This window comes from Opisthorchis viverrini, assembly GCF_000715545.1.
Source record: "Opisthorchis viverrini unplaced genomic scaffold opera_v5_3, whole genome shotgun sequence".
Lineage (NCBI taxonomy): Eukaryota > Metazoa > Platyhelminthes > Trematoda > Opisthorchiida > Opisthorchiidae > Opisthorchis > Opisthorchis viverrini.
Genome location: NW_008751659.1, coordinates 2,653,164 through 2,670,723, shown reverse-complemented (window position 1 = coordinate 2,670,723; position 17,560 = coordinate 2,653,164). Strand labels below are relative to the sequence as shown.

The 17,560-nt window shown below is 44.2% G+C and overlaps 1 protein-coding gene across 1 annotated transcript in view; it reads left to right on the top strand.

The window, feature by feature from the left end:
- T265_00339 (hypothetical protein) overlaps positions 1–13,942 on the top strand; it is a gene marked incomplete at both ends in the record, with an annotated part of 84,117 nt that extends 70,175 nt beyond the window's left edge. Inside the window, 3 exons of the mRNA XM_009164084.1 lie at positions 4,488–4,539; positions 7,850–7,917; positions 13,644–13,942. Of these exons, the coding sequence (XP_009162348.1) occupies positions 4,488–4,539; positions 7,850–7,917; positions 13,644–13,766 (243 nt within the window). The remainder of the gene's footprint in view (positions 1–4,487; positions 4,540–7,849; positions 7,918–13,643) is intronic.
- Between the last annotated feature and the right edge of the window lie 3,618 nt (positions 13,943–17,560).

The window sequence follows — 17,560 nt, the reverse complement described above, 5'->3', positions numbered from 1 at the left end:
TACAGTGATATCTGGGATATTGGAAATGTAAGGCTCCTTTGTGCAGCACATTCAGTTGAAGAATGTCACAAACGTGTGATTCAATCAGGATTCCGTAGAGTCCCTCGTAAAGACCAAATCAGTGAGTGAAACGGCATTATTGTTTAAGAAACGTGCGGTCTGTACGAGAAATTTAATAAAATGAAGTAGTCCCTTTGAGTATGTTGTGACAAAACGATACATGCTTGTATCCCGTCAATACCGAATGCTTGATTGGGTCCAGCGTGAATTTCTGTGAGGTTACAAAAGAAAGTCACATGAATATCCTCCTAAATACGCACTTATTTCCACCTGATCCTCTGAGTAACAGGATCCGCATAGAGGCATGTTGTTTAATGTAACAGTTCTATATTGAGTATTTCTTTGTCCCTGAACCTAGCAAGTCATTTCATCCAAATTTCGCTGAGAATGACAGACGATTCAACACAGTTTATTCGAATCAAAATATTATTTCCACTGCATAGTTCATCAGCCAAATTTCGCACGAAGTCCGCCGCTCTTGTAGTCTCTTTTTCTAGATCCGTCGTGTTTTTGACTCACCAGAATTCTCAACGTTTTACCTTGAGCAGATTGTCCGTTGTGTACTTCCGTCCGTCACCTAGAACATGCTGACAATCTTCGTATCCATGGGGCTCGAAGTAGTTCAGTGGTTAAGGCGCCAGCTTAGGGACCGGAGGGTCCGTGGTTCGAACCCAACCTCAGCATCTCGACTGCTCCTGTCTAGGCCTCGGTAATCCGGCAGTAACTCAGATCTCGTGCCTCCCTCTTTTGACATGGCACCGACGACGATTGAACATATGCATGATGTTTTTATCGTCGCGATTCGCTTTCGTTTATCCGGGTTAGTATCCCTACGCTCTGAGAGTCGAACATTCTTTCTTCAGGCCTGCGTATGGTTTACATATCCTCGCTTACAGTTATCACTCCTATGATTTATCATTAGACTAATATGTGAGAGAAAAATTGTGTACTACTGATAGCTAATTGGGTGCGGTATATTTTGTTCACTGTGATCATCTGGAAATGCCACAACGTAGGTGAGTTGCAAATGCGCTTGCTGGTCTCTACGGTGAAGACCCTCATTAGGTATTCATATGAACTATGTACTCATGAAATCTGTGCTATGTGATTACCAAGCTACTGGTCGTTTTCTTGATTTACCACGGCTCAATTTGCAAATGACTGTATGTCACCTTCTGTCATCCTTCTGTTTGCATTAGGCGCGCTTTAGTCCATATTCCAAACAATGATGCCTTCACAAATGTCCCACCCGTCGTTTTCGGATATACTGATCTCAGCTCCCTCGTGAGGGAATCCTAACTGAATCACTCGTTTCTGACATTCTTCAACTGAATGTGCTGCACAAGGAGGCCTCATATCTCCAGATATCACGGTATATTTTCTCGAAGGAACACCACTCATAAAATTACTAAAGGCTCTTCGACAGCCCACCAACAGTTTCAACCATCTTGGGGTTCATCAGATAGGCGCAGTCCCCTAAGAAGATAAATTTATTCCGCCCGCCATTTGGGCATGCTGATGTCTTTGAAACTGCTCCCTCCTGTTCTCCCTCCGGTATACACTGGATGCAAGTCGTTCAGGTGGATGCACATACCGTTTAGCACAAACCATATTTGTGTGTAGGTGCACATCAACTCAGTTCGATTTTTCAGGCCATTCCAGAAACTTGTGCCAGCCCGCCGTGCTACCTAATCGTAAAATGATATGCACACTTTGATTCACTGTGTGCGACCACCTGGACTGCACCGATAACCCTAGATTGAGGCATAATCTCTTCGATAAAGTTTGATTTCTGTCTGTCCTGAGCAACTGCGCCGTTGCATCACCTTATCAGGTGGAATCCCCGTTTAAGACATGAAACTCGTTTATTCTCATGGTCAAAACACGGCAAAATCGTCAATTTACTGACCACTTACTACAGTTTCAACCTACAGAGGAAAATATCGGTAGCGTAGATGGTCGTTGGTTTGTTCGCTGAGCTGGTCAATTTGATTGCAAACGTTTCATCACCAATCGTGCTGGTTGGTACAACCACCAACCCATCGCTACGCACCACTACGCTCCCCAATAGCGCACTGATGATGTCAACTCGACTAGTGATGAAAGCTTTGCAGTTTCAATCTATTTGAATTGTCCCTTGTGTAATCATTCATCACATACAACTACGAAGGTCAAAGCCCTTACTGTTGGGTTTCATCCGACTGTAGAGGGTAGGATAGCTGATCGCATAATGCCAAGGAACTTATATTTTTGGACTGGGTTCTTATACTACTAGGCTTTCGAGCGTCATCAGGCCATCCGTACAAAATGGCTTAGAGCACTTTTTTTCTTCTGCGCCCAACATATTGCTTCTAGCAACAGTACTATGTTGGAAATGTACCGGAATATTTGCAGCCAGGGTGCATTCGTTGGTGTTTGGTCAAGTGACCGTTGTCTGTTTGCCGAGCTGGGCCATTAGCTTCCAAACTTCTCACCACCAATCGAGGTGACATCATCAGTGCGGCGTGTGCACCCAACTGTGCAATGATGATGTCATTCCGACTGATGACTCTATAAGGTGCGAATAATGGGATTCATGTTGGAAAAAAGCACCCCATCCACATATCGACCTTAGGTAGAATGCTTTTCCGCTTTTCTCGATTTTGAATCCAGAATAACTGGACTAGGCGCTGTTCACCTGCTTACGCAGTTTTTGCCTGTATACATGTTCGCTGTTCATAGTATCTGCCATCTGTTTTGTCACATCCTGAACCATCTATTTCCACTTAGAATTGGCTGATATCTTACACTTTTGTAAGCGATAGATAGGGCCCATCCGATAACGTTATTGCGCAGATACAAAACTCCGTAAACCTCGCTGCACACATCCAGATAGCCACACTGAGTAACAAGCTACCATTGCTACCTAGCATTTTCTATTCCGCAGTCTCCAGACCTGGCGTCCGCCTATACGGATGGCAAAAGAAGATCCATTCATGTGAATATCCCTTGATTGTGAAATAAAACAAAAAGTGTAAGAGTAACTAGGTCGACCCTACCAGGGTCATACGTTTCTCATATACTTAGATCGCTAAGGTCAATGTTAAGATCAGAGAGTTAGCTGACAAAAGGTCAACTGTACTAAGGGAAACAAAGGATATTGTTTGTCCGTCATTAGACCCTCAGGTTCAGATCAATAATGGGACGGCATCATGTTGTCACTGGTTGAGGCTGTCTTGTAGTGGTATCCATCAGTGGCTGTGCCTGTGGAGGAATGGGTACCAAACTAGGAATGTAAACAAAGTAAGGACGGCAAATTTAGATCCACGGAGGATGGAACGTTGTACTAACTTTGCACGATTGGTAGGTGCTTGGTAAACCACATATAGGTTTTGACTAAGACCGACATAGTGTGTCTAGTTCTTCAGGTGTTTCACAAGGGATTCTGCTATTCAGTTAATTGTTTGGAATCAATAGAAGATTCATCGTTTCGGAAAAGTTGAGAGAACCGTCAACCCGGTAGTAAATAAATAAAAGGAGCTTGTTATTCTTCTTGCGGTTTCGGTAACCTTCGTTCCTGGTTATATGTTCTGCTGCAACCCAACCTTATGTTCAAAGTATTCTATTGGTAAATAACCATTTATCAACTGTGTTGCTGTGAGGAGCAGCAAATTTTTTAGTGGGACGTCTTTGTATCATGCAAATCGTTCACCAATCAGTCCAGGTCACTACAGCGTCTTAAAATGGCGTTGACGAAAATAGTTGCCGTTCGATACCATAGCTGGTTAACCTGCTGTGATTAACCTCGTTCGCTACATTGGTTTTCCCACAAACGATAGGTCTGAGGCAACCGCTCTGTCACTGGCAAATCAATCCATCAATGACTTTAATCCATTGTCCAAATGATGGCATACCACGAACGCCTATCAAGAGTTTTAAGTCCTGGTCAGTAGTTTTGTCATCAATCGAAAATGTAGCCACATCTTTCTCTTATGTTAAAATCATCTTGGCAGACTGATATTAGACAACCATGCTTTTTTAAAAAAGAAGAACATGACCAAATATGGATTTTTGAGGTGACAGGTACGCAGCCTCACACCTCAACTCTCTAGGAGATAAGAGGACTTGCAAAGAAAGGTTTCTGAAGTCGGAACTTGAGGAATCTATGTACTTGGGAATTAAACACGCCGTCATCCAACCAAAACTTGCAGTGCTAAGCAGTAAACCATGCGTGTCTTACGCATATAAGCCACGTCGCGTCCACACTGAAATCCATTGACTATGTGCTACCGGTACAGTCGTGTAACCTGAATTCATCGGTCTCTGCGGGGCTGGAATTGCATGTGAATGTTACAAACAATCGGATTGAAACAATCTCGCTCTTTTGAGTGTTCAGCGGCTTCAGCGGAACTATTGATGCTCCTATTCTATCCTGTTTTCTTTGGTAGCATAACGAACCAACGGCAAACCCATCGCCGTATGCTGAATCAGACGATGACTGTAAGTCGGATTATTTGTTTCTGTCCCTCCCACTGTTCGATTCCTCGTCTAATAATTCATGCGTTCTTTATTGTGCGGTGGGCTCGTTAGCAGTCAGCACATGGTTCTCTCTTACCTATTCATTCAGCTTAGCTGCATACCAGTCGGATGCTTTCCACCGTCTTATTGATTACTCGCCTATACACAACGAGAATTCGTGTGTTTTCTAGAGAGGAAATTCTATTAGTGACATCCAGGTAATGGGTATTTATCACTGCTTACTGTGTCAGTAGGTTTTCGTTCAAATTCGAGTTACTGCACACATGCTGTGTCCACAGCTGTTGTGTCGGTTTCGAACCCGCTTAAGACCAGATCATTTGGTTTTCATGGCGCCTTTGTTTGTTCCGGTTGTCTTACTCGCCTCTCTCTTTCTATGATGGCCACCCATATTGTCCTCTCGCTAACGTTCTATACTGGGGTATGTATGGACTTTTGGACCCGCATGCAATAGTAGGAACGCTTAACAGTAGGCTTTCCAAGAGAACACAGGACAGGATGGTGTCGCGCACTAGGTAATGACTGACAAAAACGGCTGTCTTCCAAAGGGTCCCTTTCCCTCGTTCTGCCTCTGTCTTTTGTAGTATAGTGTCGAGGCGTTTGCATTGGTGACGGTCACGCAGCCTGACGCTCCGTAATGGGAGAAATGGTTTGATTTTACGAGGTGTGAAATCAAACTTATTCCCGCTGCGTCGGAGATGACAATGTTGCTTACCATAATCTCCTGTTTCTTATATCTGGGCGCGCCCTGACACCCATATAAGAAACAGGAGATTATGGTAAGCAACATTGTCATCTCCGACGCAGCGGGAATAAGTTTGATTTCACACCTCGTAAAATCAAACCATTTCTCCCATTACGGAGCAACACACGACCAGCATAGTGGGCCTGAGATTGTTCACAACTGGAACACCACCATTGGCTGTACGGAGCGAACAAGTGAACGACCATATTTGGCCAATTAGTCATCCTATATATTTACGCAGACGCTCTGTATGTTTTGTCCTGGCAATACAGCCGTGTCCCCAGTTCTCTGTCTTCTCCCTATCGCGTAGTCTGGCAGGCGCAGTGCCGGCGTAACCCCATAGCTCGGCCACCGCACAATACAACAATGGGGTAGTCCATCTGAGAACAAATATATCCGGAATCAACTTCTCTGAGAATACTTTGATCAGCGACAGTGAGTTTCGTTGCGACGTGAACGACGCGCCTGTTACGACGACCGTTCCTGGTATCAGTTCGACCCATCACTGTACGGAACTTGCACAGTCAATACTTGCTTGGAAGTGCACAGTTGTCTCTTTAAATGCTAGAGACTAGGGTTAGTTCTGGCGTTTATGATACCGCTCAACTGTCTGTGCTGATTGAGCATGCGTGACTGTTAGGCTTCGGCTCTATGCTAGTCCCACAACATCAATATTTATATTAGTATTAGGAATGGTAGCTTTTCCATTTGGTTGACCCAGTATCAGCCGAGGTCAGCCATGCGGCAGCGCGAGATCTGTCCTTGTGGATGCTTCTTTTAGGTCCCCGGGCGGTAGGGCATAGTGGTGTGTCCTTACCAAATCATCATCATCGACAGCATGACATCAGTGCTCAACACCGATTCTTCGCTGCCAAATGGTAACTGTTGTGAGAAGGGGACCTAGTTTGAGTCGCTCTGTTTCATTCTGAGCTCTAAGCTTATCTCAGAATTGGAATCCCCGATGGATGGGTGCATTTCAGACTAACCCAGCTGATAACGTTAGGTAGATATTTGTAGTGAAACATGTACAAACCGGCAATCCGACCAGGGGTTTAGACCGATGAACCACTAAAATTGTGTTAAGTATGGTGAGTGAAAGCATGTTAGAACATGGTAAAACCCTTTGACCTATGATTCGTGCATGTGGATGGTAGGTGTAGAAAAACAGGTTCAATTTGACACGCAGTCATATGGGACATACATTTTTTCGTGCTCCGGGAACCACATCAAGAGTTGATGTAACTCCAAGTCCTTGAATTCGCAACGTAAAGTAGAGCAGTGTGAATGAGTGCACCCAAGGATATAGCACGTGGGTGATAAAAAGTCTCAGAACCTCGGCGTTCGCAAGGCTGAGTAACACAAAGGATTAGGCTTTGTCTGCATTATTTAGCTCCAAGGCCAAAATCAACCTGTGACTGCGGTTGAACTGTTTGGATTTGTTCCTTATCTTATCCTCGATCTTGTTGTTTCACTCCTAACACAATCTTCGTTTGCCGCCAAGCCGCATAAACAAGACAGAAAATTCATTTCAGTTCTTTCTTCCATTGGCTGCTATTCTCTATCATCTACTTTGAATCTCTCCTCTCGGTACATCTGGATGCAATTGCTGAACTTGAGGAAAGTTTCGAATGGTTTTTCATGGTAATATATAGCTGATGTGGTCCCCTGGTATGTCTACCAGTTTCATTGCAGCTCGTGATTACAGCAATGGTCGGGTTCGAACCTGAGTCAACTGTCTTGTGATGCAAGTGATTTTGATTTTAACTTCCCCATGTAGCCATGTTTACAGAGTATTCGCTGGGACTAGGGACGTCAAACAGTCCTATCACATTGCTGAATCGGCTTCTAAATGTTTGGCTACTCTCGTGTTTTGGATAGCTCCACCTAGATGGGTTGTCATTGTACCATCCTTCCGGTCAGTTACTTCTAGAGAAGGATAACTGTATCCCGGTTCACTTGATCACACTATACCTGAGTGGTGCCCTAGCTACCGGGCGCTTGGATCCGGGATTCGACAGTAAGTGTCGTAGTTTCGATCGATAAACGATCGTTGGTTAGCCCCACTCCGCGCGAAAATCGGTTTAAGTGTTCTCCTACCCGAATAAATCATCTCAAATTTGAGCCCCTTGTCGGACGACTGTTGCTTGGACTGAGTAATGTCAAGAAAGAACATGTGGACTTGTGGCACTCCATATATTTGGGTTGTATTTTTACGAAACCATCACTGTACAAGTAGATAAGAGTTTAGTACCTCTCCTGTTACTTGTGCTGTCCTACTTTTTGCATCTTACTTATGGTCGACATTGATTAAATCGATCGATGTCCATTATTCAACCACCATGTATACAAAATTGGTATTCCACCGCGTTTTCATCTGACTTCACATCATTGCTACTTTGTTAATAAGTCTGAAGTCGTTTCGTGCCTTGTTTTGTAGTGCAAATAATCTCTATTTCGTTCAGTGGACTGCTATTTCAAAGGTGCAAACTACTTTCAATATTGCCACTCCCGTTCATTTCCTCTAAACAGCTGATGATGGTTTGGAAGTTGACGACCCCATTTTTTCAAATGACCCGGTCATGACGGTTGATATTAAAGTAAGTATTTAACATCCACAATAGTATGCTTTTCATACTGTTCGAATCCCATTTGATCAGTATCTTCGACAGAGTTTGCTTTTGGTAACCGCGAATTCGTGACAGCCTCAATTTTCTGTGATCGGGAGCCTTCCCATGAGTATCCATACCATGAGTTTCTTATAAGTCTTTAGTGACTAACGGCTTTTGTTGGAGGACCATATGTAGACTTTCCACTGTCAGCTGCAATCAGAAAGTCGGTCGACGAAATGCAGCTAGCCATGGAATAGAGCTATCGCCTAGCTATTGAATGCTAAAGTTAAAACTTGGGTACCTTGGCTAATCTCACCTCTCAGGCTAACCAATCGGACTTCGTCGCTAGCAGTGCTTAGATATAGGCTGGAATGTTAGGTAACGGCCCAAGTCGGTGGCTTCAACCAACTGCGCGAACGGGGCCGTCAACGCGACGCGCTGCTCCTTCTCACGTAGTTGATTCCGTGACAGTCTGAGAGGGGATTAAATAGATTCCTCCTCCTCGCTAAAAACTGAACGCCACTTCAAGATCATCACCAAATTTTCCACTTGGTCACACTGTCGAATATGGAAGTATGGTGCAAACCCTAGTGATCCGTGCATTCTCTTGCCTTTACCAACCCAGTTTGCTGAGCGGAATGTTATTCTGCAAAGCATCTGTGTTCGCCTGGTTGTCTTTCAACTGGATCACAATGGATACGCTTGAAATGCCAATCCACCAATCGTCAGGCACCTGTTGACCCTGTGTTCACTGGTCCGGCCCTGTACGTTAATCCATTTGGTGGTTGACTCAGGCCTAGGTCATTCGAGGCGACTAGCCTGCACTTGTGAACAGTAATACATTACTTCCTTCGTAGGAAACACAATTCGAGAGCGGTAAACCTGCTTCTTAGTTCCCGCTATTCCTTAAATGGAGGTTCAGGCAAAACCGAAGCTGAATCAAAACGGGCTTGTGGTTACATCATTTTTCTACCACATCTAATCTAAACACTTTTTTGGAGAAATGTGCATACATAAAATAAATATCTTCCCGGTGTCCGGCAGAGGAAGGATTTTCTTAGTTGTGCCTGAAATTACTAATGGAAACTTGCTTAAGTATAGCTGAACATCTGTCGTTGGTCCCGGATATACTCTGTCCTTTTCGGGATACTTCGAAGCATTCATTTAGACTTTAGATTACCTGCAATACCTTATGTGCGGTATGAAAGGTCCGCAGCTGTTCACTTTTAACGAAAATGGCCACTAATGTAAGAGACCTGATGTTGGTCCGTTGTATCCTTAGTTTTAGCGGTGCACCCTATAAGGCAACGCCTTGCAGGCACCTCCACCTCCAAAAACTTCCAAATCACTCCTTACTGATCCATCGAGATTCTCACAGTCCCGTTTAGGAGAGTTTTGCTTGCTAGCATTCTGTCAGACAGTTTCGCTTTTGCAGCACATGTCGAACGGTTGTCGTGAACTACCATATCTTGCTTTGTCTTGGACCGGTGAATTTTGGTGCGATTTACGTTAGCCAGTGGCTTCCCCGCTACAGCATTTAGCCTGAAAGAGGGATTCACTTTTTTAAATTGGGAATTCCTATGACTCCTTCGTCATTTGAGATTTTCCTGCGATCAGAGTTCCCTATAAAGATGGGTGATATATTTGGGATTGTTGAATCTGTTTACCCCCTGGGCCCTGCTTAGCCGGTGGTCTCTTAAAGACAGAACGTACTGAGGCAACTTTTTACTCTGCTATTAATAGCTTAGCACGCCAGCACATAAGCTGCTGGAATTCCGTGTCCTTTGATTCTTTCTCTCAGCTACTTTCCTGAAACTCTGAAGTTGTGCGGTCGCTGTATTCTTTGCATTCCACTAGCCTACTACATGGCACAGTCCTGTAAAATCCGATCTGATTCACAAGCAGCCACTACAATGTCCTCTACTCATCGCAGTATCCCCATTCCCTTGTAGTTCTGAAGGCAATGGTTCGGCAAGATTCGCTGGAAATTCCCAAACATATGCATCTGTTGGTTATTTAGGGTTTTGCTTAGAGAACGAAGTTGTGTGGTGGAAGAATTCTGACAAAAAGCATGGCAAATAGACACGCTATGGAAGCACTAGGGGGCCAGTGTTTTTCCAACGGTAGGGGTTCAAAACAATTTCTGTGGATGGGAACCAGAAAGAAAGCACATGAGCCGAAGCCCAGTAAACAGGTTTTACACCAACGGTAGGGGTTCAAAACAATTTCTGTGGATGGGAACCAGAAAGAAAGCACATGAGCCGAAGCCCAGTAAACAAGGTTTTACATCACCAATACTTATATATAAATCAATCAAGCTGGCAAGCACCATATGCTACAAATATGACAGATTATAATCTCTCTTCAAAATAGACCTTCGGAGAGAAGCCACTGTCTTTTGTAGATTCCGTGAACATTCCCCTCTTTGCACAACTCGTGCGACCATTCTCCCCGATGAGGCCGTACAGTGGTCTGTTTTGGAAGTTCACACCGTGAAACTGCACAGGTCCGTGAAACAACAACCGCTCTGAGAATTTAGCAGAATTTAGGGGTTGCTTGCTACTTGGAGTAAAAATTGGAAATTCGAGACAGCCCTGTTACAAAATAAGCTTCCTAAAAAAGCAGTCCAACAAGTTTGAGGATGGTATGAGTAGTGTAAGATTTCGAAGAGCAGAATGTGACTTGAAGCATCGAGAATCTTCGGTATACAGTCACCCACTAGGTTTGTGGATTTCCATCTTATGTTGTAGTAATCCGTGTTAATATGAAAGACCCTACTCAACTGTCATAGGAAACCTTCTTACTGAACGAATCGCAGTTTGTTGTCTCTACATCTAGCGGTTCAAGCCGCGTAGACTCGTTGAACGGTTTTATCCACACGTCAAAGCCGAACGGTAATCGATCGGTTGATCAATACGCATGTTACCGTAATTGGCCTCGTTTTGTTAGATCAGCTGAACAAAAACACGGTTTTGCCCAGCCTGTTATCAGTACGTGTGTGAAAGCCAAAAGCGGAAGCTTTGAGCTTAATTGTGATATTCTAGGCCTGCTAGTAGAACCGCGCTATCCTGAACTAGCACACTGGAAATGGGACTAATGTCCTCGGAAAGATCGACAAGGCATCATTGTTTTTTATGATGTACAAGCACATAGGTCATAAAGGAATATACAGGCGACGAAAGGTCAGTTAGAACACTGAGAATTGTCGTCGGCTTATTCGCTGAGCTGGTCAATTTGATTGCAAACGTTTCATCAACCTACCAACATTTTCCTCTATAGAAAATTGAGAAATGTCCAATAGACAAGGACACTTTGCAAGGTACGTGAGCAGGCTACTAGGCAATAATGTGACTCGGTGTATGGGGCGAAGACCCATTCACAGACGGAGTGAATACTGTGAGTGTGTGTGAATATGCCCTATGCTCAGTGAGGAAACATCATCACGGTGCAATTGAAGATGAGTGGAACATTCACCGTAGTGCGTTGGAATAGGATGCATAAGGGATGCAGATGATCCGTTTCATGAACGCCCGATTGAATGGAACTTTTGAGTCCCGATAAACGCGGATATCCAGACCTCGCTTAGTACGAGAGACAACCTTAACGTTTTCTTATTAACATTCTCTTTGGGGGGGTGGGGTGATGTGCTTCCTATACGTTATATGGTCATCAACCAGGGTTGTCAACATCCCTTGAATTGGGAATTTTTCATCACCAGATTTGGTCTGTTTTGTGAGGGCGTGCAATGAGCAGAGCGTCCACAAGCCAGATCAACGCCAGTGATGTACTGTTGATACCATGTCAGCTATCCGTAAAGTGGTTGCCAGGGCATTCTCAGTGACCCACCCAGCTCCAGCTCCTATCCGTTGCCTACAGACCCCTAAGGAGTGTACAGGTAAGGTGGGGCGGACAATTAACTCATGATGAAGGCCGGGCACTAGGCTTTCGGTTCTTGCACAACAGATTGTGACATCCAATCGATCCATTCAGTGTATCAACCGGGGGAGGACCGTAACTTCTTTATTGTTTATGGTTCCCTAAGTGGTGCGCTCGATTCCGAGTTTACCTTATTGTATCTGTCATTTAATGAGATTGTCGCATATTTGGTGTATCTTACCCAGGTGCCAGCATGCCGGATCGATTTGATGTGTAAAAAGCGACTCTCACTAATTGGGTATGCGCCACCTACCCCGTTAGTTCGGTATCGTTCTACTGTTGTTTCTCATGTTGAACGAGTGAGCAAGCAAAAATGAGGTTTACGACCGTGGTGTGCGATTCGCGCGGCAACTCGCTGCACGGAGTAAAGGTTCCCTAGGTAACACGCCAAAGCATGAAAATGAACAGCCTGTGACTATTCATCTCTTGAACTTCAGCGTTTAACCCTGTGCATCATCACGACAGACCAAAGTTTACTAAGTTTCATGTTTGTCCAATAGAATTGCGATCTCGATGTTATTCAAAAGAAGTCTGCTTATTTCAGCGAGTTAGGCCGTCATTAATTTTTACCTCATGAATCGTACTTGTTGTTTCAGTTTCGATCGTCCCAACATCTACACCATCTCGTAACTTGCCGGAAATCAAGTCACGTAGTTGGTTTCCGACGTAGGATACTGTATCGACCACTAGATTGATCAGCGTTCATCGTACGATGATCTGCTACGTCATGTCGCATGTGAATGCAATGCTCTTTCTTGGGTAAACCAGACCAAGTAAGTCCAAGATAGTCCGAACCACGCATTACGCTGAGCCATCAACCACAGCGTAATATAGCAATGAAGATGTTACCCTTGGAGGCGTCATTAATTGTGACGACCTCTTGATATAACATGAAGGTCGTGTCAGGGATGTGATACCTGAAGGTCGCCTGTAGAGCACCCGAAAAGCTCCTGTGACTTGAAACCGCCAATCGCTCGGCAACTGGACTATTTGTTAACTTTCTTGTCAACTTGTACCTGATTTCGTGTAAGTATCCATTCAGCCTTATTGTTAAAGTTGAGTGGATAAATATATTCACTTGACGCTGTTATCCTGGGTACTCCGGCACGCACAGTCGAATTTCGTTAACCAGCTTATTGAGCAGGCTATGGCTTATCGCGTTCATCACGGACAGGTGGGAAATGTTGTAGCAGTTCTCCTTTTCTGGCATAATTATCCTGGTGTGTCCATGCACTTGATTAAAGCCTATCGGCAATGCATATCTTTGATCGGGCTGAGATTTGAACCCAGGACGCCTGACATTCGAGTTGAGTGTCATCACAGCACACAGTGGACAAAGCTGAATTATCACATCTGAACAGGCGAATCCTCTCCACAGTGGACCCACCAGAATAAGTGCGTCAGAATAAGAGAAGTACTGTCCAAGCGACAGTATCGTGAATACAAATCCAAAGATCCTGCAATCATTTGCCAAAAATAGTGTAACCTCCTGGAAAGTCCTCTCTTGTGGAAGGCCAGTCTTCTTGGGAATTCACATCATTCTAATCCGGTCTCTTTGCCTGATTGTTCATCGTGAGTGATCACTAATTTTTTTGATTTCTTCGCAACATTCCATTGTCTGTTACATAGGGTGAAAATATCCGATAGACAGGGTTTGTTTGAACGTGAATAACTCGCAAGTTTAGAGGGTTGGTATGTATACTATTCAAAAATTAAGTTGCTAATAGTAATTTTTATTCAGCTACTGAATCCACACACTCTGTCACTCTGTGTTCCAGGAGCATCTTTGTGAACTATTTCGGACGCTTTCACAACAGCCCTTCTACAATGAATTCAGTCGTTACCACAGTGGATCTGAACTGGCAGTTTTACAGCAAGTCGGTGTGCTCAGCTTCAGCTAGTCCCCAATTCCAGCGGTCCTTCACCCTCCATTGACCTCTTTCTACAGTTCGCTTTATTTTTGTACACATGACATGCTTTACTCAACCAAGACTTTTCATGATCTTCCCCGTCTTATTGAGATTGCTTAAGTTTGTATTCTCTAAAGTCCGTCCCAGGTAAATGTTCAAATTTCCGGAGTGCTATCTCTCCCTGGTCACCCTGAGTTATTTCAAATCGTACTTTTCGAACTGACTACCATTTGTTCGGCCCCATTCCAGGGGGCGAATTCAAGCGTATAAACACATATTTACAAGTCCTTACAGGACGGCAGCTGCAGTGCATAAAATACATAACGAAGCGGCGAATTAAACAACAGTCCGTCGTACATGACGCAGCTGCTAGTCATCGAATCGAATCCTGAAGCACCTAGCGGCGAATCGGACACCGAATTGTATGGATGGGTCTTCCAATTTAACAAACTCCGGACTGGGAGTGTCAGGAAAGTATGGTCGATCGATGGTCTGACTGCCCGACAGATAGCTTAAGCAAGTGTCCCTCCAAATAAAGGGTCTATCCTTCATTCCACTCTGATCATCGTTCAGTCGCTTGACTACAGTAAAGTAACTGAACCATTTGTGATCAGCCAAACAGAGACATCTCAAACTCAGATGCCCAGACGTTTTTACAGTAAAACACGTATCGCTATAGCTCTGTAATGTCTCTGTTCATCTTCGCGAAAGTTTATCTTGATAGGGCAGCTCGTACAGAATGATGTCTTAGTACGAGGCTTTTTGTGTGTATACAGGAACCGTGTTAGTTGTTTGGGAAGTAACCTAAACACCATTCGTTTTCTAAGACTTCTTAGGGCGTTGTGGACTGATAGTTCTGATTCTAAAGCGCCGTCGCAGATGTGTGACTCAGCATCGAGCGTTCGTCGATCGACAGCTTTTGTACGGTCGGACCTCTAAGTGAGAAACAAGCAGAGTCGAGCATGTAGGATGGACGCAAAGCAAAGTGAGACCATTGAAGTTGACAGTGAGTTCCATCCGTAACTGTATCTGTCAATATGTGGGTTCACGTCCTAACCTACCAGCCTCAACACAGTCCGCTTCCTGATTGATCCACCGCCATTTGTAAATCTTTTAAACTTGATTCACATTTTCGTGCACCGCAGCGTCCATGAGCGCGCAACGCACTATGGGTGTGATTTAGCGACGTGTCCGCCTCGCAGTGTTCAGTATTTTATTTCATACTTCTTCTCTAACGAACATCTTTGATGCATCGTTTGGGGCAGGCTGTGTTGCGTTAACTCCGAAAGAGCTGTTAATGGAACTTCAAGGCGTGGTGCACAAAACCCTTTAAAAGCCGTACGGTTTTAGCTTTCTAGAAGCATTCCTAATGACGCTGATTATAATAGTGTGTTGACCGACTATGTACTGTACATCAGATCATGAATCGATTTGATGTAGCTATGGCGTCAAACGTAGCTGGAGGGTGTGTGTGCTGAGGCAACTCGTAACAGCACACGTGCCCAAAATGTTGCAATCCAAATAATCTAATAAAAGTACTCTCCGTATTTGCATCCTAGTTTCACTTGGTCAGCATGCTCTGTAAAATGTCTGTTACCACTGTCTGCTCAGAGTTAGCTTCATAATGATTTTGCACCCTCGAGATACACTGGGAACCATAACCGAAGCTTTTCACTCCTCATTTCAATTACCTATGTTCGGCTACCTTTTAAAATACACTCGCTAATGAATAACCAAGAGCACAAAGGAATAGGAATCGGAACGACACGGAGGTTGCACATCCTATGTTTCTACCAAAGCCCACAAACGCTATTCTGTTTAGTGACCATAGCAACCTCGCAAGCAGGGAAAATTACCACAACCTGAACTAACTGGTGCCTACAAATTCGCAGACTTGTGTGAACCCAAAAATAGTACATATGTTATGTGGCCACGGTGTTTCAAACATATCCTGCTTCAGTCAATCAATCATACTATACTGGTTCATTGGCAGACCGTGTCTGAGGAATTGTTGACCCTGAGCGGCAATTGGGGCATGAACCGATCGGCAGATTGAAACGAAGGTCAGGTAATTTCCCTCCATATTTAGCAATTCAGGTACTCTTCTCTCGAAAGGGTACAAGCATGAAACCGGGGACTGGTTAGGCAGTCCACTTGAAGCTTCTCTCCAAATCGGTGTTTTCGAAAGTTTTACTAACTACTGAATCGGAGCAGACAAACTGCACGTAACGGAGAGGAAATTTGAGATTCGTAACCGCTATTCGGTAGGCACCGGTTGGCATAGCCTGTACCTCCAACAGCCTCCAGTTAATCAAAGTACGACTTAGGCAGTAGTTATCTACTGAGCATCGGTGAATAGCTAACCACACATCAACAACGATAACTGTCGACGTGTACTTTTTGGCGCTATAGACGAAACAAAGCCAAAATAAGGTGAAAAAGTGCCAGGTCGTATTTTGTGCAGCAGCTGGAAGAGCATGTCGTAGATTTCAGGCCGGCGTAACCCGATTATCTAAAAAAGGGACCTTGCTTTGGCGATTCACAAATGTCGAATCTGTGGGTTTCATATAGGCCATAACTGGGTTCGGTGAACTCCTAGACGCTGCATAAATAGCCGTTGAATACAGGTTGATAGTAAGAATAAGCCCGATGTAGCGTCCGCTGACACCCTGGTGGATAAAAAACGATCATAAATGATGCAACTTCTTGTGATTCTAAGTCACATCGAGAATGTAACAAGTGGGACGAACAAACCGTCGCAGTCAAGTGCGTAACATGGCTGAATATACTTGGATATGGCAACAGCACGTATTTCACCAGATAACTTTCAAGCATACGCAAATGAATGCCGCGACATTGCTCTGAATGCAGCCCAAATGCTGAGAGAACTCAGGACAATCAACCATAATCGAGTTTTCAAGTATTAGTTTCCCAACTTGTCATTTCACCTGGACTGGGGACGCAAAAACTGCCCATAACCTGGTGATGTCCAACTCGAAGCAAGTTGAGAATCAGTCCTAATAATTACTAACGGATTCAAAATGTCACGTAACTTACCACCGGTAGTAACGGCCTGCCGGATGAGATTGAGGCCGGAAGTAAATGAAATACTGGGCGGAACAATACTGTTGCACAGTTGTAGACGTACATTGGACTTATTGTTTACGTAAACGTATGGTATATTCAGCCAAGCAAAGACTTGACGCAGCGCAGTCTTATCCTGCATATCACGTCACCTGATAGTAATGACACCGGCCTGATCCCACCTGAGTTACCCTTTGCACAACCTCATGACGTATTTTTGAGTGACATCGTCAACAAGCTGACAAGCAATCGCAATAGGAACATGCTTATTACTTCTTAGAATCCATACTGGTAGATCTGGTGGGACGTGTGATTAGGATGTTCTTAGACATTGTGTGGCACTACAGTCTTGAATGGTTCTGCTGTCCAGTTCACTCTTCGGTGCTACTGTGTACAAACGCCTTTTGTAAGGAGTACGAAGTAGTCGCTAGGCGCTTAGGTAGCTCCAGAGGACCGATAAATGATTTTATTCAGTCACTCTTACCGTCACCTTTCTTTGGCATATTGTAAGCGTTCACAGAACGTCTGGTTCATGGTTGTAATCTGTATCTCCAACAACCCAATCGTTCAGTCACATTCCTTAAGCATTCAGTCTTTTCCTTCATGTGAGTTTCTGTGGCAGTTTCCGAAAAGCCTTGGCTTAAAATCTTACTTATTCGAATAGCACCTACAAAACTTTGTCGAATCTGTACCGCGAAGTA